General features: G+C 32.4%; 1 protein-coding gene across 7 annotated transcripts in view; it reads left to right on the top strand.

Moving 5' to 3' along the window:
• The window catches only part of SATB1 (SATB homeobox 1), a 109408-nt gene extending 85837 nt beyond the window's left edge, over positions 1 to 23571 (top strand). For 4 of the 7 annotated variants that reach the window (XM_014051892.2, XM_014051884.2, XM_087712831.1 and 1 more), the window contains 3 exons: positions 14390 to 14593; positions 15167 to 15262; positions 21870 to 23571. In XM_014051892.2, the coding sequence (XP_013907367.2) occupies positions 14390 to 14593; positions 15167 to 15262; positions 21870 to 22367 (798 nt within the window). In that variant the 3' untranslated portion in view covers positions 22368 to 23571. The remainder of the gene's footprint in view (positions 1 to 14389; positions 14594 to 15166; positions 15263 to 21869) is intronic. The other 3 variants (XM_087712832.1, XM_087712834.1, XM_087712833.1) reach the window with 3 other exon arrangements.
• Positions 23572 to 23839: the final 268 nt, after the last annotated feature.

Raw genomic sequence — 23839 nt, 5'->3', positions numbered from 1 at the left:
ATATCTAAGGACACCAGACAATATTTTACATGAACTTTTGCAGACTTAAATCTTGCCATTACCTATGCAGTAGCTAAAGTTTTGCTGCTGCAATGAAAATAAGGCAAAACTGATTATAGGAGTCCTATTATAGGAGTCCCTAACACATTTAGTGTTTTTTTTTTAAAATAATGTTTGGAGGATATATATTTTGGTGTGTAGTCTTGGATTGGATTTATTGGATTGAAATATTGGATTTAGTAGTGAATATATGATATTGTTGTAATAGAATAATAGGGATGTTTAAAGTACCCTGTATTTGATTTACTTAAACTAGTCAATATACAATTGTGTTCATTTGCCTTACTCTGATTCCATTTGTTACCCTTTTATTCATTTTTGTTTGTTTTATGTTGCTGGTCATATGATCTAATAAATATTACACAGAGAACAGTGATTCAGACCTTTCATCTGATTCGTACTTATGAATAAAAGTTATTTACGGGATTATTTAAAATAAAAATGTAGATACTTTTACAGGGTTTGTTAGTTTGTTGGTTTGTTATGATAATACAGATCCAAAAAATACAGATCTGCTATTTTAGCAGTGCAAGTACGTGTTAGAACTTGCAAACTTTTCAAAGGCATTCTTATCCATTCTATTTGGATACTTATATTATGAATTATATAGTGGCTTTGTTTAAGTGGCTATACTATATATTTCCAAGCCAGAGAAGATATCTAAGTCTACACATTGCAACCAGTTTTAAAATGATAATAGAGGTAGTACATTTCTTCAGGTTATGTCATGGTAATTTTTTGCTAAATTGTACAACAAAGTTGCTGTCATTACCAGTTGTTCCAGGTTGAGCTATGTATCTATAATTATTATTCCCACAATTTCTCTTTGTGCGGAGAAATTGTTAGCAGAATTCAGTGCATTCCTGAAAACTGAAGTCAGTTGAACAGATTAAAAATAAATTGCATCAGTTTTAACAATGCACTAAGAATACATGCAAAAATAACTAATAACATCTTGTTTCAGTTTTTATAACCGAATATATAGATCACTAGAGCCAGGAAATTCCATCATCAAAAGACTAATTAAGGTTTGGAATTTTGCAATAATTAGTGAAGTTATAGTTAATAAGCAGAAGTAATAGGTGATCAGAAGAAAGGTAATAATTTTATTCCAAAGAAACCGATTAGTTGATAACTATGATAATGTAAGTATTATTGTTGTATGTTTAAAACATACCAGTAAAAGTTACAATTATAGCTTGATGCTATAGGAGGAACTTCTATTTTATTTATTTATTAGACTTATATACCGCTTCATAGGGCTTTCAGCCCTCTCTAAGCGGTTTACAAATTTTTTAGCAAATTGAGTCAGCAACTTGCCCCCACAGTCCGGGTCCTCATTTCACCCACCTCAGAAGGATAAAATCTTGTGTCAGGCTGAGTTGACCTTGAGCCGGTGAGATTTGAACCGCTGAACTGCAGATCACAGTCAGCTAAAGTGGCCTGCAGTACTGCACCCTAACCACTGCGCCACCTCGGCTCTAATTTAATTTAATTTAATTTAATTTAATTTAATTGAAATTAAAGTGAATTGTGGTTGATTACATTCATAAAAGAAATTTGTTTTTCATAATAATTTACATGAAGAAAAATGTAACAACAAAATATTAACAATATCTTAAAAATATAAAATAAAATATACTCTTGAAATGTAACATTCTTAAATCTTTGCTTGGTTTTGAAAATACAGTATAATGTGGGCTAATTGCTGTGTTCTGTTTCTTATCACATAGATTCCTTGCAGAATTCACCTTAATGGTGACATATATTAAGATTTTCCTCATAACTAAATTTTAAGTAAAGATTTAAAGTAAAATTAAAGTATGATTAGGAATATGATTAGTCTTAATAATAGAGGCATTATTATAATATATAACATGGAAGACTTGGAGGTAAGGAAACATTTATAATTTTCCATCGTTCTAAACATTTCTAAAGAGAAAAAGTAGATTTATTATTTAAAAAATCCTGTCTTTTTATTTTTATAACTCAAGATTGGCTAATTTTTCCCCTCCTATTTTCCCCATAATAACAACCCTATGAGGTGCGCTGGGCTGAAGGAGAGTGACTGGTCCAAAATCACCCAGCTGGCAATTATTTTCATATTTCAACAGAAGCATAGTGACTGTTATAAACACTTCTTTTAAACCCCAGCAATCTGTTTTATGAAATGAATTACAACATGTAATTTTACATTCAGGCCTGAATTTATGAATTGACAGATTATTTATCTTATTTTAATTTTAAGAACCTTTTTGACTAGTATATTTTTGCCTATAATTGCAATTTGTATTATAATGGTTAATATTATTATTATTATTAATAATAATAATAATAATAATAATAATAATAATAATAATAATAATAATAATAATAACCACAAATGATCCATTGGAATTTGTGCAAAAATTATAATATTAAAACAGCAACAAACTGGTGGGAACATAAGCCTGAAAAAGTCACCAAAAATCAAATGGTCAAGATCTTGTGGGATTTTCGCATACAAACGGACAAAATATTGGCTCATAATACACCAGACATCACACTGGTTGAGAAAAATAAGGTTACAATCATAGACATCGCAATACCAGGTGATAGCATTGTCGACGAGAAGGAATATGAAAAAATCACGAAATACCAGGACTTAAAAATTGAAATTCAACGATTATGGCACAAACCAGCAGTGGTAATTCCAGTAGTAATTGGCACACTGGGTGCTATTCCAAAAGCACTGGAATTACATTTAAAACAGTTAAAAATTGACAAAATCACCATCAGTCAAATGCAAAAAGCCGCACTGCTTGGATCTGCACGCATATTACGAAAATACGTTACGACGTCTTAGGCCCCGGGTGGGACCCGACTAGTAACCAATGCCAAATCCGGCGAAACAACTGGCCGCTGTGATACAATTGTATAATAATAATAATACAGTTGGAAAGAAGGAATTAAGGTCAGGATATGAGTTTGAGTACCCACGGTTAATCATTTTGTTTTTATTACATAAGGATGCAAGTTTTAATACATTGTATTATAACGAATAATATATTGTAATAGGTAATGATTTTAATTAAGAATTTATAAATGGCATTTATTCTACTGGATAAGAATTTCATGAAACCTAGAGTTAGGGAAAATAAAATAAGACAAAGTAAGTGTAGTGTATTTTGCATTAATGCTCACATTTTCCAATAATTTAATAAAATTGGAGAAGTTGTGTTCATACATATTTCATCTTTAAAAGATATCAGTAATTCCATACATTTGCATACTAAATTATGATGAAAAGAATATTAGATTTGTCTTTGTACCCCTGCCTTCAGTAGACTAATGTCAAAAATTTTGCAGGTATTAGTACCATTTGGTAGAGCTAAAAACCGGTTCGGAAAAACTTCTGAAATTCTTTCCAACCTGTTTACCAGCAGTATCTTTTATTTGTTTCTTTGGTTTTATATATATTTTTAATCCCATCTTTATTGTTTTGTAACTAACTCAAGACAATGAACATATATAATATTCTTCTTCCTATCTATGAGATGAGTTGGCCTGAGACACGGTGGCTGGCCTAAAGTCTACCAGTCAGCTTTTATGCCTAAAGCAGCACTAAAACTCACATGCTTTTTAGTCTTCTATATATTCTACCTCTTCTGAAGAAATTGTGTGTGCATGTACAGCTGTACTTTCTTAAACGGAAGTAATCAGGCTGTCTGCATATATTTTGCTTGCGTTTGTGGGTAGGTGGATATGTATGGCCTTTGTGCATGTCTTTGTGCACTCACCTCAGTGCTGGGACCTGCCAGTGGCCTGCAGAGCTGGCAGTAGACTTGGACAATGTGGAAGTTGGGGAGGAACATGAGCCAATCCTGGAGTCTGGGGAAGGCTCTGATGAGTGTTCTGCATTGGAGGCACAGATGGGGCCAGGGCCATCTGACAGTTATCAGCTACCTTCAGAGTCAGAGATAAGTGTGGCAGAAAAACAGCTGGAGCCTGTTCCCGATGTGTACTGTCAGGAAAAGGGAACAATTAAGGAACAGGGGGTGACTTGGGAGTAAAGGTACAAGTGGATGCTGAATGGCCGCTCCCATAGGGAATAAATAGGAGCAAAAGGGAAGTGGTGTTTGCAGGAGACAGTTCATTTATTAGCGTGAAAATTTGTTTCTCTGAGTTGTCCCTCACGGAGACTCCAAGTATTTAATTATATAGCATTGTGCCTGGAAGCTATCGACCTGGCAACTATTCAAGGACTGATAAGGTCTGTTGTTGCAATTCACCATTGAAAGGCTTATTGCTGGGACTTTTCTGTATGTGAATGCTAGAAATTCACATTAGTCAAATAAAAATGGGTTTTTTCAGGACAAGGAGTCTGTTTTGTGATTTTGGAAGCCTAGGTCAGAACACTCCAGGTGTGCACTGTGAACAAGAGAGTGGCTGAAACTGTTCTGCTCTAATCAGCAGTATTCCAAATAACTATCACATAGTTCTTAGTGATTTTTTTTTCTAGATTGTTCTTCCCCAGAACAATTATTGGCTTTTCTGATCACACTAAATGTGATTTTATATTCAGAGGTCTTGTTGATTGAAAGCATTCCAGCTCTCTACCGAATTTCTTTCTAACATTCCTTTTATAAAATAAAATTTGGAAAATGAAAAAAATGGTATGTTATTAATGCTATATTTACACTTAAGTAAATTTAAAATTTATATAATATTCTAGGCACAGTTACCTGAAAGAAAACCCCATTAAACTTAAAACTTGAGAAAATATATGCAGGATTTTGTTCTTAGACAAAAATATTTTTCTGAAAAGCTTTAATTGGTTAAATTAATACATTTAATAAAATATTTTATTTTATTATCCTAATAACAAAATCCTGCATATATTTTCTCAGATCTTAATGAAGCCTAGAATATTGTATAAATTTTAAGTTTATCCTAAATGTATATTTAGCATAAATAATATACTTTTTATTTCATTTCCCAAATTTTATTTTAAATGAAATAAAATTTTGGGTCAAATATTAATCAAATTTGATATTTGATCTATTTTGAATCAAAAGGAATTTTTGGGGACATGTTATTTTTAATAATCAAATGACTTGATTAATAGTACATATTTGTTAAACAAGGTTAGTTATTATTTTAATACTAACGTAAAAATATTCATATTTTGCAATGTGAGGAATCTGAGTGGGAATAGGGCTTGTTAAAAAGGTTCTTTGTGTAGTTGACCTTCCCAGTTCAGTTATGTGCATTCTTTGCAATTAAATGTAAGATATGTCCATAACAAAACTCTCTTGTATTTCAAGGTTTACAAATACACCCCTTTGTTCAATTTATAAATCTCAGACAAATGAAATTAAGCTGATGTTTTATTATTTGAGTAAACAGTTAGTGGTTCAGATGTATATGCATGTCAGTCAATGTATTGTTTTAAGATGGTTTTCAGCTTCTCCTTCCTTTGTTGCACCATTCCCCAGCTCCAGCCTTGCCTCGGGCCTTGCCCCACATGTCGCCCCTCCTCTGGCCTCAAACTACTGCCCTCCAGGGCCAAAGCAATGCCATAGTAAGCCGAATGGCTGCTGAGAGGGCAAGGGCCCAGGAGGGATGAAGCGGTTTGGGAACAACCAAATGCTTCGTCTTATCTATAAGAAGTACCATCTGGGAAGTGCTGCAGCGGAGATCTTCCATCTACTTCCATCCCTTGCCGAACTTCAGTCACTTGTGGAGACGCTCCATGTGCTCTCCTGGTCGGCAACTACTTCTCTTGCTGGGGAAAAGAGTGTCTATTGTGCAATTTAGCAGCTGTGAGCCACTGCTTTCCTCTAAATCTCATCCTGAAAGTGCTGTGGCACAGAGAACTTGTATTCAACATGGCTGCTGCTTCTCTGTGCTGCACACTTTCTGGATGGGACTTAGAGTAAAGTGGTGGCTCACAGTTGCTAAATTGCACAAGAGACACTCTCCTTCCCAGCAAGAGCAGAGGTGGAGAGAAGTAGCCACTGCCCCGGAGAGCAGAGATGGAGCAGATCACGCCCTGCTCAGTCAACCTTTGCCACGTGGCAGAAGATCTGTGTGCGCGTACGCGTGGACACCATGCGTATGTGCATGCACATGCACTCACATTTTTGGTGAACTGATTGTTAAGTGGGCTGAATCCCACCACTGCCTTAACTATATTCCATTTCCTTTTCATCCTGTACATTGTTGCTGATTTGTACCTACATCTGGTCAATGAGCATATTAAAAAAATGATTTGATTTGAAACCAAATAGACATGCAATGCACTGAGAGCAATGCAATAACATACTTTAATCCTTTTTGAAATGCCTAAACAAAGCACATTAATATTAAACATTTTTTGTTCTTAATTTGGCTTTCTTTGAAGTATGGCTTCTACTATGAGTGGGGATACATATACATACAACTAAATAAATATGTTATAATGACACATTTATTGGGAATACTAGCATAAGTTTCAGCTGATCCTATGGGATACATGGTTTTTGTCTGCAGTATGTGTATGCTCTTTGGAGGTTGATCTTAATTTTTTTTTTGCTTTGAGGTAGATGCAGTTCTTGTATTAAGTTGAATATAAACTGCTAAAGCTTTGGGTGCAATTTTTAGAGATCTCAAGAGTTACTTAAGATATAATAATTTCTGGCATTTCTATAACACTTTCAAGTACCCCAAATATTTCATGTACAATGTATCTAATTATATCCTTGTATCAAAATAAAAAAGGAACATTGTTTCACGTATCAAAGAATGGATATATGAATATCTGCCTATGACCGGCATTTATGATAAGCTCAGTTTCAAATTGAATAGTTGCTGATTAATACTGGCGACATTACAGTTTGTAAAATATTACTCTGTTCTTAATGTACCTAGACGCATTAGCTGTACTTCAAAAAATATGCATCAGCTAAATTGCAAAAAAGTAGAAATAGATATATAATACTGAAATATAAGCAGGATGCTGGGGATATTTTGATGAGAAGAATATTTAAAACATTTCATTTTTCCAATCAGGGCAGAGAATGGACAGTTGGCACAGAAGTTTAAATCTGCAAATTCAGTAATTTTTGCTGGTTTTGCAACATTTTTGTGTATTTGTAGTTGTAATCAGGAAAGAGCAAGTGGAACAAATGCTGCAAATGTATGCAAATGAGAGGGAAAGAAAGATTGTGCAAATAAAATGGTATCTAATATAAGGGAATAGATAATTTAGGCAAACAATAGCTCAAATTTAGATAATTGGAATACAGCAAAAACTAGAAATCTCAAGTTTGACTTTAAAAAAAAATCTTACTGGAACAAAAACACAAAGTTGGAATAAAGCTAATTATGATTTTTTTAGAGATATATTTTATATAATTGTTTTAAATATACTTACACATTTTTTTCTTCCATTCAATCAAGTCCAATTCTTAGGGAAGTGATTTTTTACTGTCTCCTTTCTAGGATTGAATGAAGATATCTGGCTCAAGGTCCTCCAGCTGACTTTATGCCTGAAGTGGGACTAGAAATCAGTTTCCTGATTTCTAACCCTATGCTTTAACCACTACACCAAACTGGCTCTCTATCCAATATTATTCTATGTTATTTATTTGTACACATTGTTTATAGAATCTGATCTACAGATCATATTATAAGGTCACACTTGCCCAAATATTGGTGAACCTAACATTTATGTTATAGTACACTGCAGCAATTATAAATATGAATCTGTTGCCAAGTGCTACAATTGTGATCATGTGACTGCAGAGCTAGTAATAGGGTCCTAACTTTGAGGACAGGTTGTAAATTACTTTTCTGAGGCCATTGTAAATTTTAACCATTGATAAACAGTGGTCATAACTTGAGGACTATTTATGTTATCACATTTGCTTAATTCCTGATGAGTTTTTACATGCCCATCTGTGGCAGACAAGACCTTTCCTGTCGGTTTATACAGATTGACAGCACATTTAAATGGTCCTTTTAAAAAGACACATTTTTCATTAGTTGGGATAAACTATTTGTTTTATTTAGATATCTATTAAATATGCTTCCTGTGTCCCCATTATATGTACAAAAATACATTCAGAATATCAGCTTTTTTTCTTATTGCCTACATCTTGGATTCTTCATTTGTAGAAGGAGTAAAGGAACTATATGGTATTGCAGTTATTTTGATCAAGCCAAAAATTATCCTCTTTCAAGAGGAATGGTGATTTACCTAACGAAAAGTAGCACTGGGCCAATTCTTGGGAGACTCATAGTTATATTGCTAAAGCCAGATACTCTATTGAGTAGGGTCAGCCTCAGCCATCAATGCATTTAATTGAAGCAGCTCCTCGTTTGAAGAAGCTATAACAGAACTGCTTGAACAACAATAACAACAATGTTGTTAAAATTTCCTCCAGAAATGGAGCTACAATGTGATAGTACTGTAGTGACTATTTCAAACACATTCTAATAATCCTTATACGTATACTGGAAAGGTCACTGTTATGTTTCAGAATTCTCCATTTATAAAAACAAACTTTAACTGGATGACCATAGAAAAATATTGTTTATGGAAATACTCAGCAATGAAGGAAGTCAATATGGAGAGTCTTTCTTGGAATGTAGGTTTTTTTCTCTGAAAAAAATGTATGCTCTATGAGACACACATGATTTGCATATAGTTCTGTTCATATCTACTCAAAAGTATATTATATTGAGTTCAGTGCAACTTTTAATTTAGTGTATGTAGTTGAAATGGGACATATGTGCCATCTTTATATTACTGAATTCCAACTATCAGAATATCTGACTGATTGTTAAGTTAGTTGGCTTTGACGGCAGTTATAGCCTAGAAACATTTGGAAGGGAAGAAATCCATAATATAAGAGGATTTGATCCTGAAGGTTCAGGGTTATATATCTAATATATCTCAAAATTATCTGTTAGGCCTGAGCAGGTAATTTGATGAGATACTTTGGACATGTAGAGACACACAGAATATTTTCCAAAGTCTGCATGATGGACTTTCTGATATTTGGGCTTTAGAGGAGGGTGAAGAACTGTTAATGGTAGAGATCCAGAGGGCTGCTTTGAATGTATTGCACATCCTAGTTGTATAGAGGAAAAGTTTACAGTTAAATATTAAAACAGAAATGTTTATTATTCTTTTTAGCTAGCATGTATTCTTTCATTATAAAGAAGTCTGTAGTAATGGAGATTGTTTTAAGCTCTGTTATATTTAAAAGGGTTAATATGAGAGATAAAGAGAGAAAAAATCAAGGCAAACGTTTTTATTTCTGGATATGAGGAAGGTGGTTCTGATTAAATTACAAGTTTATTGGAATGAGATATAAGACAGTACATCTTTTCTTACCCTCAGCTTTAATGCCTTTAATCAAATAATGATCTTCTGGAAATAGTTAATTGTAAGCATTTGGAAAGATCAATACCACTTTGCCACCAAAAAATGGCCCCAATGATGTGAAATTTGATGTATTTAAAGTATCCTTTTAACCTAGTAAATAATTTAAAATGCTTTCAGTAATCTTTTGCCACCATTATGTATCTCATTGTTCAAAGTATGACTCTCAAAGTATGACCAATCCTTTGATCTTGGAGATTGGAGTCCAAAGCAAGTTCAATGAGTTTGCTTTTCTTATATACTTATGCAACCTCTAGAAGGTTTATTAGAGAGGAAAGTGTGTGTATTGGGGGGGGGGGGGTTATCTGTGTATGTATAAATGATAGGTATGTATGTATGTATGTATGTATGTATGTTGGTAGGTAGGTATGTAGGTAGGTAGGTAGGTAGGTAGGTAGGTAGGTAGATAGATAGATAGATAGATAGATAGATAGATAGATAGATAGATAGATAGATAGATGATAGATAGATAGATAGATAGATAGATAGATAGATAGATAGATAGATAGATAGATAGATAGATATTAGATAGACAGACAGATGTATTTTAACAATTTTAACCTGTTTTTTTCCTTTTGGTGTAAAGGTGAAAAATTAGGTGACTAATTCTTTTGGAAGTCCATTTTATCCAGTTTGTAGAACACTGGTATGAAATTATGTTTTGAGTGTCATCAGTTTTCTAAATGGGAAAAATTACCCTCTATTAGCATGTTTGTGGGCAGATTAAAAACAGTCTTCATTAGCATAAGGAACACTTACTGATTCTTTATGAAACTAGAAAATTATTTGCTGAATGATAAATTGCCAGCTTTACAGTTAGTTGTTGTTGACAATGAGCTCATTCAAAATGCGTATTGCAGTTTAGCCTACAAGACTGAATTCCTTTTTACTCAGAACTACTGCTTAATGGATTATGTACTTAAACCCTGTTCATACTACATATGAAATGTAATTCATGCTTTTCATGAAAATATTTGTATCAAATATCATGCATATTTAGAGTGATTTATTTTAATACTCTGTGTTTTTGTGATACGTTACACTACAGAGATACAACAAAATGCATTTGCATATAATTTTAGAAAAGAAAAAAACCTCCTATAATACTAAGATTAGGAAGCATGAGTTAGTCTTTTGAATTTAATGGAGAAATCTTATTACATCATTTAAAAAAATTAAAATAGGACTGAGTACCCAATCAAAAGCGCAATACTATGTTTGATGTCCTTTGTTGCTAAACAGTTTAAGCATATGTAATGAAAATATTTGCAGTCTAAAGTATTAAGGATTAATTTTACTAGAAGGTGCATAGGGATAGTGATATCCCATTGCAGCCATGATTAGCTTGAAGATCTAGCTCCCTGTCTTGTCTGTCCAAATATCTTTATCCCTGGTTTCAGTGGATTAGGGGTTATATTCTATGAAGAATTCTATTACAATAAAAATTAAAAACAAAAGCTTTATTCAAATTTATTTGGACAGCATTATTTATTCTTACTAATTTATAAATCACATTTTGAAAGGGTTCTTTTGAATGGTAAGCAGTAAAATAATTTACCAAAAAATTTTGAAATCAAATTTATGGCTGTTACAATAACAAAATATGAAAGGTTACAAATAACACTAATATTTTATTTTTCAATTTTTTAAAACATCCGATATAATATTCACTGAATTGTTTGGCAATTGATTTTCTGTTTTAAAATTTTCTGTTTCTTTAATAACATTCTTAAGGAGGAGGGGATTTACCATAGTTGCCTCCCTTTCATTTTTTGCTAACTATGGCAAGACTTACATATGTCACTCAGCTACTATAAAAGTGCATAGCAGTTTTTCCTTTGTAGCAGATGGATTTTGAACTTGACTTCTCAATAAATGTAGGTTTACAATACATAACTTTACAGGATTTGTGTTGTATATAACAGGTTTGAACACATTATCTCAGAATTCATCTGCATGGCATTTTCAGCTTATCCCAGGCCCCATGCCAGTATCTTAAGTAATAGGGAGAGAGTGTAGTGATTGATAGCAGCTAAAGGCGTGATTTTGAATAGAAACAAAGGCTTTAGAACAGAAGGTGTCAAATTAAACTTTGTCAGTTTGAAAAGTAGTAACATCCTGAAAGTTCATCTACATATTTACATGTGACTAATGTTTATATTTTGCTTTGCTTTGCTCCTTCTTTATATGCAGTGCAATGCTGCCTGGCAGAGTTGCTGCACAGCAGTGAAGGGTGTTCCTACTGTTGTTTTAGGATGTATTTTTTCCAAGTACATTCAAGTCCTAAGGGCAGTCTTCCATATGTGTTTTTATATACCAATATAGTAGGATTTTTAATGAATACGTAATTTTTATGGAGAAAATCCCCCCATGTACATTTCAGCCATCATTTTGGATTAAACTAGCCATTCTAAATAGTAATGCATTCACTCCTAGCATAATTCCACTTGTGTAGGCCATATCTTTCAGTTTTGATTTTACCCAAATGAACATGCTCCCAATGAGAGGTATCTGAAGCATGATGCATTTTTCATGTTACGAATATTACAAGTTACGTATATAAATTTTCACTTTTATTGTTTGTTAAATTTGAATCCTATTATAAATAAAATAAAAATTAAATATGCAAATTACAGCTTGATAAGAATTTTTTTATATAAAAGCATCTCTCACTAGCAACAAGGATAAGGATGGGATTGGTTTGTCAGAAGTAATAAAATAAATGTGCTAAATAATTGTGGAGTTAGCATATTTGGGAAAATGTTACAAATATCTTGTTTTAGATTTAAGATGCAAAAATTCTATATGCTTCATTAAAATATCACTTCTAAAAGTTTAAATATTATTTTAAAATATGAGGAAGTTAGGGATAATTTACTTTTTACAATGAAAAAAAGATTCTGCGTTTTAAGTTTGGCTTTATATTTTGACAAAAAGCATTAGATTTTAATCTTTTAAAATTACTAGACCATCTTAGAAAAGCTAATCAGACTGTATTTAAACGTGCAATTTATCACACTATTTGAGGCGGTAAGGAATTGAAAGTATTATTTCAGGGCAAAGGTTAATAGCCAAATACTGGAAATGTTTTATCAGACATAGGTAATTAATAAGGATATGTTGACACTTGGAACATAGAAGTGACAAAAAGAACAAAATACTTTCTAAATGGATAGATTTTGTTGTGGGTTTCTTTTTCTGGATTCACTTTTTGACTCATGCAAACTGTGTTAAGAAATTAGGTTTGATAATTGCAAAGAATATACCAAAAGGGGTTTTTATAGATAGATATATTCCACCTATTTATTTGATCAAATGTCTTTTTGCTTTAAGATTTTATTCCACTAAAGTTGAAGATGAGGCAGAATCACTTGTTATTTTTTTTATTACCAGTTAAGTAATTCTGCCCTTCATGTATATATTTTTCACAGGATAATATAACTGTGCTGGATATTTTTCATCCAAGATTAACAGGAATCAATCCAAAAGAAAAACAAAAGCACACTGTTCTACTATTCCATGGAATATTTCTACGAGGCAGTCTGCCACTAAAACTAAGATATTTATTTAATTTTGAAAAACTACATTCCATATTTATGATATTAGCAGTTCCTAGGGTCTTTTCAGTGGTTGCCCATACAATTTATCACTGTGTTTTATCTATAATTTACAAACATCCTAAAATGTTTTATACTATTAATAAAAAACTATACTATCAAAATTTTAATTAATTTTGTTAATGGTTGTTAGAGTTTAATATGTGGATTAAACAGGATTTGTTCCTGTGTTTTAATTTTTTATTACATTATAAACTGTCTTAAAGGCTTGGTCTTCATAAGTAGTATTTAAAAATAGAAAGTTAATATTAACAATATTTTTAAACTATTCTACAGTTAAAGCATTCTAGCATTTAAACCTAAATTGCCATGGACAATTATGTATCATTTTTGTCTTTGTCTTGAGGCATTTATACTGATAAAGCTAAACATTGGTGTTCTTTGTCATGTTTGCTCAGTTTAAATATTAAAAAAATAATGCTATTGATATAATTTAAGATGGCATGTAAGCAATTGCTAAACCGTTAAGGAAAAAAATCTGTGCATCTATTTTAGAAGCAAATTAGCATTTGCTAGAGTTCTCTTGGGACAATCTTTTGGCATACTTTCAAGCTTGCTTTCTACTAGAACATATCTGGGTTAAAGCAGGTGCTTTTATACATAGTTTGCATGGATATATGCAGTGTGGTTCAAAAATATGATCTTGTTCATATAATGCTTAAAATCATAATTTTAATTTTAAAAATCAGAATTCTGAATTGGCTAGGACAATATCAACAAGTTTTGATTTGTCTGCAAAGTCCCTCTGAGCACTTAAGAAGAAAAAGGATACTTTACTCAGTAATATTTCAAATAGGTTCTGTATTATATGATTAATGTGAACTAGGTCTCTATTCAGATTAGGTATAGGATACATTATCTAATTCTGAATTAAAGAATATCATGATTTTTTAAAAAAGTAATATGGGTATGGCTTTTTTCCCTATCATACAGATATAGAATTATACTAGATAAAAATCAGCATTAGAGATACTATAGTAGACCAAACTCAAACAGCATGTTCTTTTTTCTTGTATATTTGAAATGATGATGTGCTGCAGTTGCTTTCTCTTAACAACAGTTCAAAGTTATTCTTAATCTAAATATTTGTATACAAGGTTGGTAAAACTTCATGATGCTAGCTTTATAATCTGAGATTTTGCCTATAAACTGTCTATAAGATTCTCAAGAAGAAAAGGTGAGGTTGGGCAAAGATGTCCATTTTGTTCTTAGTTTATTCACTTTGCTTCCAAGGAAAGTGCCTTTTGGCACCTAAATTTTTGGTAAAGTTATCTAATGTTTTGCTGATCATTGTTTTAAGGGCTGGCTCTGCGAACTCTTGCGTTGGAAAGAAGATCCTTCACCTGAGAATAGAACTCTGTGGGAGAATCTGTCAATGATCCGAAGGTTCCTCAGTCTTCCTCAGCCTGAACGAGATGCCATTTATGAACAAGAAAGCAATGCAGTTCATCACCATGGCGACAGACCTTCTCATATTATTCATGTTCCAGCAGAGCAAATGCAGGTTAGTTTACCTTGACCAATTCAGGTTAGGAGTAAGAAAAAACAGAACAATTTATTCTTAAGAGAAAACCATTCTCTCTCTTCTTGTTTTGTTAAATATAAATGTTTTAGTATGAATTAAAACACTCATGCTCAGTAGAATATGTGACTTTTTTTCTCAATGCAAAGGCATTTGTAAAAATTATTTTTAAAAGCCTTCTATTGGCAGGTCTTCTGTATTGGTTTCCAAAGTTCTTTTTAAACTTAAAACATAATGGGCACATGTAAAAGATGCTTAAAAGTGAGCTCACTAATAGAATAATGTGAAACATTTTTCTTTTACAGCACTTTTTATACCAGCAATTGGGTGGATTGCTAAAAGTGATAACCTTTTTTTAATGGTGCAAGTCTCTCATAGGTAGTCATAATTCATAAATGCATAATGCTTAGTTATTTTAGGTGTCATAGCTTTAAAATAAGTTTAAAGATTCATTTAAGCACAAAGAATAGGAATATATTTGGCCCAGTTTTCTCATCCTACTTACCCTCAGTTTGAAAGTTAGGATGAGTCAATGTTTGTTTGTTTTTCCTTTAGAGCCCCTCTCCCACCACCCTTGGGAAAGGAGAGCATAGAGGCGCTTTCTTACCTGGCCTGCTGACCACTGGACCTTGGCTGGGTGCTGCTCCTCAGGTGAGCTGGCACAAGATTAATGTGTAGGAGAGATATGGAGAGGTTTCAGAACTTGATCCAGCTGTTTCCTTCCATTTATAAACAAATCAGAGTAAATTGCCTTTTTTTAGGAATGGATGAGGCTTAATTTTATTGTACCCCAGCCTGACAATGTATTTAAAGGGCAAGTTTTAAATATAAATTATAAATAAATTGTGTCTTTTTAAAGTCCAATGTTTAAAATGTGGGATTGGACTTTTTTCCCTCTCCTTTTCTACAAGTAATGAATTAATCACGAAGATTTTCAGTCATTTATTGTATTATAAAAGCTATTTATAAAGCTTACCAGAGAGTTTTTTAGAAGTTAGCATAGCTGATATAAAAAAATAAAACAAATGAATCAATTGGATAGTGATTGATCAAAATTGTAAAAGTGAAGTAGCTTACAATGAGTGATTCAGCCAAAGATAGTAAACAAATAATTTTATTACCAAAAGTTACTGCAAATGCCTGGAAATTACACATTTCAATACACTTACCACATGTAGAAATAAAAGTTAATAATTATTTAGCAATATATTTCCAAGATTTGTCCAATCTGATAATAAAATTTTGTTGACTTTTGTAGAGACTAATATATGCAATCTTTAAACATATTGTTTAAAATGTTTAAAAATGAATCCTTATTAAAATTAGCAGCTACGAGTTCTAGTAATCATGGATGGGCACATTATTTATTTAATTGTGTATTTTTTATATCCCACTTCATATTTGATGCTTTCAATTTAGTAATATAAATTAAAACATAAAAATCAATTAAAGTTATAACTAATCCAACTCAAGAGGCATCATAAAGAAATCCAGTATTGACTCTCTTCAAGTACTAGCCTATAAGCTAAGACAGCTGTTCATATACACAAGACTCTGTCCTCATAATTTACCGAACTAGTAACTATTCCCAGCAGATTTTATGTTTTATACATATAGAAATATATGTTAATATAGAATTTTTCATCCAAATTTGGAACATTTGGCACTTTAGTTTTTATGAGCCCCGAACAGTATAACCAATAGTGAGCAATAATGCAACATGGAACTCATAAGCATTAGACCAGCCACACATGTCAAGAGTTATGTTATATGTCCAAAGTCAAGAATTTTTTAATTTGATGCTAAATGTAGAAGTGTTCTAGAATAATTAATTTCACATGAGAATTTTATATTTTATTATATTTATGTCCCAGATTTTATCACGGTTTCTCAAAATAGCTTCTTATGTAGTATAATGTTGTTTTACACACACATAACCATGCACACACATGCAGGGAGAGAGACAGAGAGAGACTTTTTTCCTTACAACCCTATGAGATATGTCAGAATTATTAATTGAATAGGATTCTAGCTGGCACTATCAACCCCTTCATACAGACACACTCTTACAATTGTAAATAATAATAAGTGGCATGTGCAACTGTTCCTTTGTTTTTTTTAAAAAACCCTTCATTTATTAAAATGTCCTTTTATTCTGTTCCCAATTACAGAATATTCTGATGTTATTGATAATATTCTCATCGTTAATTGTTATTCAATATAAGACTAGTAGTAAACAAAATATTTTTATTCTTGGTATAAGTGGTATGTGCTGTTTATTATAGAAATTTGACTAGCTAAAGATACAAGACCAATTCGTCAATTGAAGTGTAAAATAAAACCAAGTATGTTCTGTTGATAGCAATTTATCTAACACACAAGGTGGAAATGAAGTTCTATTACTTTTGAAAACTATGTACTGCAATTGTGAGATGTGCTAAACATCAAATTAAACAATTAGCTTACAGATACTATTTCGGTTCTTAGTAATAATTTGAATAATGATAGTTTCCATACAAGCAAAGGGACAATGAAGCTGCCCAGTGACCATGCTCTGACACTTGGCAGCTTCCTTCATTGTCAATGTTTATACATTCAAAGTGAGGATCTCTAGAATAAAATGTATTGCTAGTAAATTTTGCATAGTCTAATCTGTCTATTTAAACCATTTTAAAATATAGCCATTTTAATTAGTTATTCCTCTTTCATATAATAAAATTGGTTTATTTTTCAAATACATACAATTAATAAATTATTGCATATGTATTCTGATCATAGAATTTGGTTGATTTCCCAACTTGTGGATTCAAAACAAACAACAGCCCTAGAAATTTGATGTAGAACAATTTGGAAGCTGCTTAATTTGTAAATGTAAAACAGATTCTGAAATTAGAGATTTTGTGTTTCTTGTTCATTACCTTCTTGTCTCTATTCAATCCTGTCCAATTGTCATTGCCTGAAGAAGTCCCTACAGTTTTCTTGATTTTTTTCAAAAGTGGTTGGCCATTGCTTCCTTTTGAAGACTAAGCAAAAGTAACTGGCCCAAGGACATTAAAGCAGGACTAGAACTCATAGTCTCCCAATTTCTAACCTGACACTTTAACTACTACCGTAAACTGGATCTTTTATCAACTTAAATATATAGGGTTTTTTAATTATTTTCTATTTTTTTGATACAGTTGGTTGAAATATATAGATGCAGACTTGAAGTTTGCAACAATTCAAAAAATGAATGCAGAATTTGGTTTATACTGTATACTAAAATATTTATTTGAATTATATTTTATTTATTTATTTATTTATTTATTTAATGTATATGCCTCCAAACTCATTAGCCCAAGTGACTCTTGGCAGTTACAATAAAATGAAAACACAGGTATAAAAACATTAAAATCAAGATTAGAAAATCACTCAGTATAGCATGTCCCTATCGGTTTTAAGGCCAGAAGACTGGAGGCAGATCTCGCCTCAGGAGGCAAAATGTTTCAGAAGCTGGGAGCCAGGGCAGAGAAGGCTCTTCTCCTTGACTCCATTGAAATGCCTTGGCTGATGAGATCTGAAGAAGGCCCTTTCGGCCAGTGCAAGTAAGGCAAATTAGTTCCACTGAGCAAGACAATGTCTCAGATAACCTGGTCTGATGCCATTAAGAGCTTTAAATGTAATAATCAAGCCTTGGCCCCAGAAGCAAGCTGCCAATTATGCAGCTTGCATAAAGTGGTGTTACATGTGCCACCCTATGAGGTTCCAGAACTACTTGTGCCATTGCATTCTGTACTAGCTATAGTTTCCAAATATTTTTCAAAGGTGGCCTAATGTAAACCACATTGTGATAATTTAACTAAGAGTTGATTAGGGAATGAGTGACTGAGTGCAGAGCCTCATGATCCACAAAAATATGCAACTGGTGCACAACACAAAGGCTCTCCTAGCCATAACTGCCACTTGCTCTTTGAGCTGGAGTTATGAGTTTATAAAAAACCCAGATTGCACATGGGCTATACAAATACAAAGAAATACCTGTAACATTATTTTTAGAATCATAATGGTAGAATGGAACTTTAAGTGAGAAAGTCCTAATCGCTTCCTTAGATGCCCTTTAGATACCTAGAAAGTGATATACTATGCCCTCAATTATTTCTAAGAACTACACGTAACCAGTTCTCTCCTCATAAAAGACTAATCACTAATTGGCTTGCTTGTCAGAAAATTGCAAAGCAAAATCACATGTCCCTGGGATAAATATGAGTCAGTTGCCAAGCATCTGAATTTTGATCACCTGACCATGTCCTAAGTGTGAAAAACAGTCATAAGTCACTATTTTCAGTGCTATTGTAACTTCAAACGATCACTAAATGAGTGGTTGTAAGTCATGGACTACCTATATTGGGATTTATTTATTTATTTTATGTGAAAACTCTTCTGCTGAAAAAAATCTAAAATAGCATTTGCTTCTTAGCAGTTATTTTATATCACTGATTCATATTTAGCTTGGGATCAGAATTAAAATTCCAGAATTCTTTTCACATTTGCAATTAACTGAGCCAAGTATCTCCTCCACACCTCTATGTTTAACATTTGTTTCTTAACTGAAAAACTTTGCATTTGCCTTAATTCTGCATTTTCAACTTATTTCTCTGACATATAAAGATCATTTTGAATTTTGCTTCTCTAGTCTAATATTTTTGGTACATTTGAGCATTTATTTTTACCTTTTCTATAAACAAAAAATTCTGAAGAATACCAATCCAACACTTTGATAGGAGATCGTTGATGAGCATTCTCTCAATATAGTTTTCAAGATGACTATGAGTCCACATCACATATAATTCAGTCCTAGGTTATCAATCAAATATTTTATGACAGTTTAAATCAAACATTTAATATCGAACATTTAATATCAAACATTTAATAAACATTTCATTAAGTTAATACACCATGTAGCATTCTGTTAATATCCAATAATATGAAATAAAATTAATCTGGAATTTTTTTCTTGACAAATGCTGATTTTTAGTAATAACTGCATTCCCCCCCAAAAAAGCATTAAAAGATCAGTTATGATATGATAACAGAACATTCCCTAATAAAGATGTCAAACCAAGTGCTCTGTAGTTCCTCAGATTCAGAATTACAGAATAACAGAGTTGAAAGGAACTTGGAGGTCTTCTATTCCAATCCTCTGCTATATCATTCTGGACAAATGGCTGTTCAATCACTTCTTAATGTGGACAAATGGCTGTTCAATCTCCAGTGATAAAGCACTCACAACTTTTAGAAGCAAGCCATTCCATTAATCATTCTCAGTGACAGGAAATTTGTCTTTAGTTTCATATTGAATCCGTTTGTTAAGCTTCCATCTGTTACTTTTTGTCTTGCCTCAGATATATTGGGGAATAGGTTGCCCCCTTCCACTTCTCTGTGATAGCCCCTCAAATATTGGAAGAGAGCTATCATGTCACCCCTAGTCCTTTTCTTCGTTAGACTACACATTCTTAGTTTCTGCAACCATTCATTGTATAGTTTAGCTTCCAGTCCCTAATCCCTTTGTTGCTCTTCTCTGCACTTTTCCTTTCAATAACCTTTTTGTATGATACTAACCAAAACTGGATGCAATATTCCAAGTATGGTCTTACCCATTGTGGTATAAAATAGTTCTAACACTTCATGTGATCTTGATAGAATCCCTTTGTTGATACAACCTAGGACTAAATTGGCTTTTATGGTAACTGCAACATGTTGCTGGTTCATACTTAAGAGTTGCCCACTAGGACTGCTAGATCCTTCTCACTGTTAGCGCTGAGGCAGGCACCACCTATTCTGTATCTGTGCATTTGGTTTTTCTGCCAAAAGTAAGTGTAAAGTGTAAGTGTAAGTGTAAAACCTTACTTTTCTTACCACTGAATTGCATTTGTGGAATAAGGCCTTTTTGTTGATAGGACATTTTGTTGGATAAGAATTCCTGCATTTCTTTTTTAAAAATAATGTGACCCCACTCACTCATCTGGAATTCCTGGCTAGAATCAGATGAATTTGCAAGCAATACTTCTCCTTCAATGGAAAATATGTAGGCAGTCCTCAATTTAGGATTATTCATTTAATGATGGTTCAAAGTTATAGAGATGCTGAAAAAAGACTTACAATGCGTCCTCAAAACATAGGATAATGATTTAACCTGGCAACCAGTTTTCATTTATAATAATTGCAGCATCTTGTGAGTGAGTGATTCCTATTTTCAAACTTTTCGGCTAACTTTCAACAAGTAAAGTCAATGAGGGAAGCCAGATTTATTTAATTGTATGAATGACCATGTAATTCTCTTATTGACAATACGATTTGCTTAATTACTGCAGTCATTCACTTAACAACCACAATAAAATGGTCATAAAGTTGGGTCCAGTCACTTGATGACTCACATTACTTTACTAATCTACTACAAACATACTGCAATATATAATAGGTAATAATCATAATTAAAAAATCAGGCACGATCTCCAGAATTACATATTTTTCTCAAACTCTCTTCCCTTTTTAAACCCAAATCTTCCCTGATTCATGTCTAGTGTGACAAAATATTTTATGTGGGCATGTTAGATGAGGGTCAGTACAAATGGTGAAATGTCTCAGTACTTTTCTGTACTGTACATGCAAACACTTTGATGTTTGATCAACTGGAATGAAGGTGCTGTTTTTTTTTTATTATTCAAATATTTAAAGTACCCTGAACATTTTATGCCAAAGTAAGTAGCATACATGGATATTTTGATTATAATACAGTGGTCAATGTATGAAATATTGATTGAAAAGGACTGATAATGTTTAATTCACCATCATAAGCATTAACATTTTTATCCATTTGCTATCTGTATGTAGTCTTTATTTCTAAAGACTAATGCTTTATTAATATTAACATAGTATTAATATACTAATTAGCATAGTATTAATACTACTGTAATAGTAATGCATGGTATTAATGCTATTAATTAATAGTATTGATATTACTATTAATATTAGTAATTGGTATTACTAATTAATAATATTAGATTATAGACTATATAAGTGAGGAAAGGCAAATTTGTGCAAGAAAAAGAAAGATGACAGATAAAATCAGAGGGCTAAGCATACCCAGCAGCATTATTTTTCAAATCAAACAGTATTATGATTGTTTCTAAATAAAATAGGTGAAAACAAATCTTTTTATTATTTTTTAACAAAAGTGTCTTTCTCAATTTGTGTCTTTAACTTTTTCTTTCTCTATCAGCAGCAGCAGTCCCAGCAACAGCCACCCCAGCAGCAGCCTCAGCAGCAGCAGCAACCCCCACCCCCAGGTCCTAGATTACCCCCAAGACAGCCAACAGTAGCATCACCAGCTGAATCTGAGGATGAAAATCGTCAAAAGAATCGTCCACGAACAAAAATTTCTGTAGAAGCTCTGGGCATTCTTCAGAGTTTTATTCAAGATGTAGGCCTGTATCCAGATGAAGAAGCCATCCAAACTCTGTCAGCCCAGCTCGACCTACCGAAATACACCATTATCAAATTCTTTCAGAACCAGCGATACTACGTCAAACACCATGGAAAGCTGAAAGATAACTCAGGCTTAGAAGTAGATGTGGCAGAATATAAAGAAGATGAGTTACTTAAGGATTTGGAAGAGAGTGTCCAAGACAAAAGTACGAACACACTTTTTTCAGTTAAATTAGAAGATGAGTTATCAGTAGAAGGGAACACTGACTGTAACACTGTATTGAAAGACTAATAAAAATAGTATTTATTCAACAGCATCATTGCTTACTAATAAAAAGAAAAATCCATCCTGTATACTGTCATCAACCTCTTTATTCATTGTTTGGCCTATAAATCTTCCAAAACTTGCACAAAAGTCGAAAAAAATTAAGGATAATACAGACTGCACTAGATATTTTACAAACTGCTTCAGCGATAGACATGAAGCATTGAAGATTGTTTCATATTAATTTGTGTTCACTGGGTACATCAACATGTATCCAATAAGCATGATATCTGTGGGTTGTTTTTCTTCTTATTGTTGTTATTATTATTCTAGAGCTTTCAGACAAGCATTACTTTGTGACTTATTGTTTTTATTTTTTCCCAGTTATTGTTAACACTCCACACTTGATCTATGAAAGCTTAACATTTATTTAAGTAAAAGATAAAAGAAGAGTTAGTTACTCTTGCTCTATTGTATGTTACAAAAGAACTATAGACTGTGAGATGCAGTTTAAAGTTCACATATGCCAACAAATGCCTTGTATTATATGGCACTGCCGTAACTCAGATTTTTTTTCAAAAGTAAGAAATCACTGTATCTTTTTCATTTTCATTTGTTATACGAATTTTTGGAAACAAAATGTGAATCATGTTTTTCCCATTATTTATTTGTAGATCTTTAAATATCATGTTGTAATTAATTTTAGAAGTTTCCGTTAAATGTAATATTGCTTCTATTGTTACCATATTGGGTTTTTTTTTCTATTTATAAGTGTATTTTGATGGGCAGTAAAACAAAGTGTCTTAAAAGTTTTAAATAGAAAAAATGTGCTTTACACAGTTGCCTATAAAAAGTGCTCTATGTTATCCAAGCAATTCATACTATAAGCTTCACTCTTATTGTTGTATGCAATTTTTACTATCATGCAAATAAGCTTAGGTAAATCAAACTAATAGATCACCTTAGAAACTTATGCAATTAATGTGAAAATAATTGATGTTTGCAATGTGTCTTCCTTTGGTTTACAATCAATTTTAAAGCTACAGCTGTATAAATTTTCTGTATAAAGGTGTATTTCTTTTTTATGAGTTTATTGCTATGAAAACACCAGTTATTTTGTTACAGCTGGCTGTTTTTATAAGTGTATCACAATTTTCTTTATGCAGAAATGTTCTGACTAGGAGTGGTTATTGACTGTAACTACACAATTAAAATTGTTTGTATGGTATGATATGATAGGGTTTGTGTGCATTTGTGTATATTACAGAAACAACACAAAAAAGTGTGTTTATTAATTATCTTGAAAGATCATTTTCAATCACCTTAGCAACAATTTATATTCTGGATTTTAAATTATCCCAAACTATGAAACTGAAAAGATGCTGTTCAGAAACTTTTACTGTAAAAATCATAACCTGTCTCGACTTGATTTTAAAGGTTGCCTGGCGGACAAAGATAGCAGGATATTATTGAGTCAAAAGGCTATCAGGCAAAAACAT

Source organism: Thamnophis sirtalis, unplaced genomic scaffold (genome assembly GCF_051295495.1).
Source record: "Thamnophis sirtalis isolate CommonGarterSnake01/CBP01778 unplaced genomic scaffold, rThaSir2_p1.2 scaffold_4, whole genome shotgun sequence".
Classification (NCBI taxonomy): Eukaryota; Metazoa; Chordata; class Lepidosauria; order Squamata; family Natricidae; genus Thamnophis; species Thamnophis sirtalis.
This window is presented reverse-complemented; position numbering and strand designations above follow the sequence as displayed.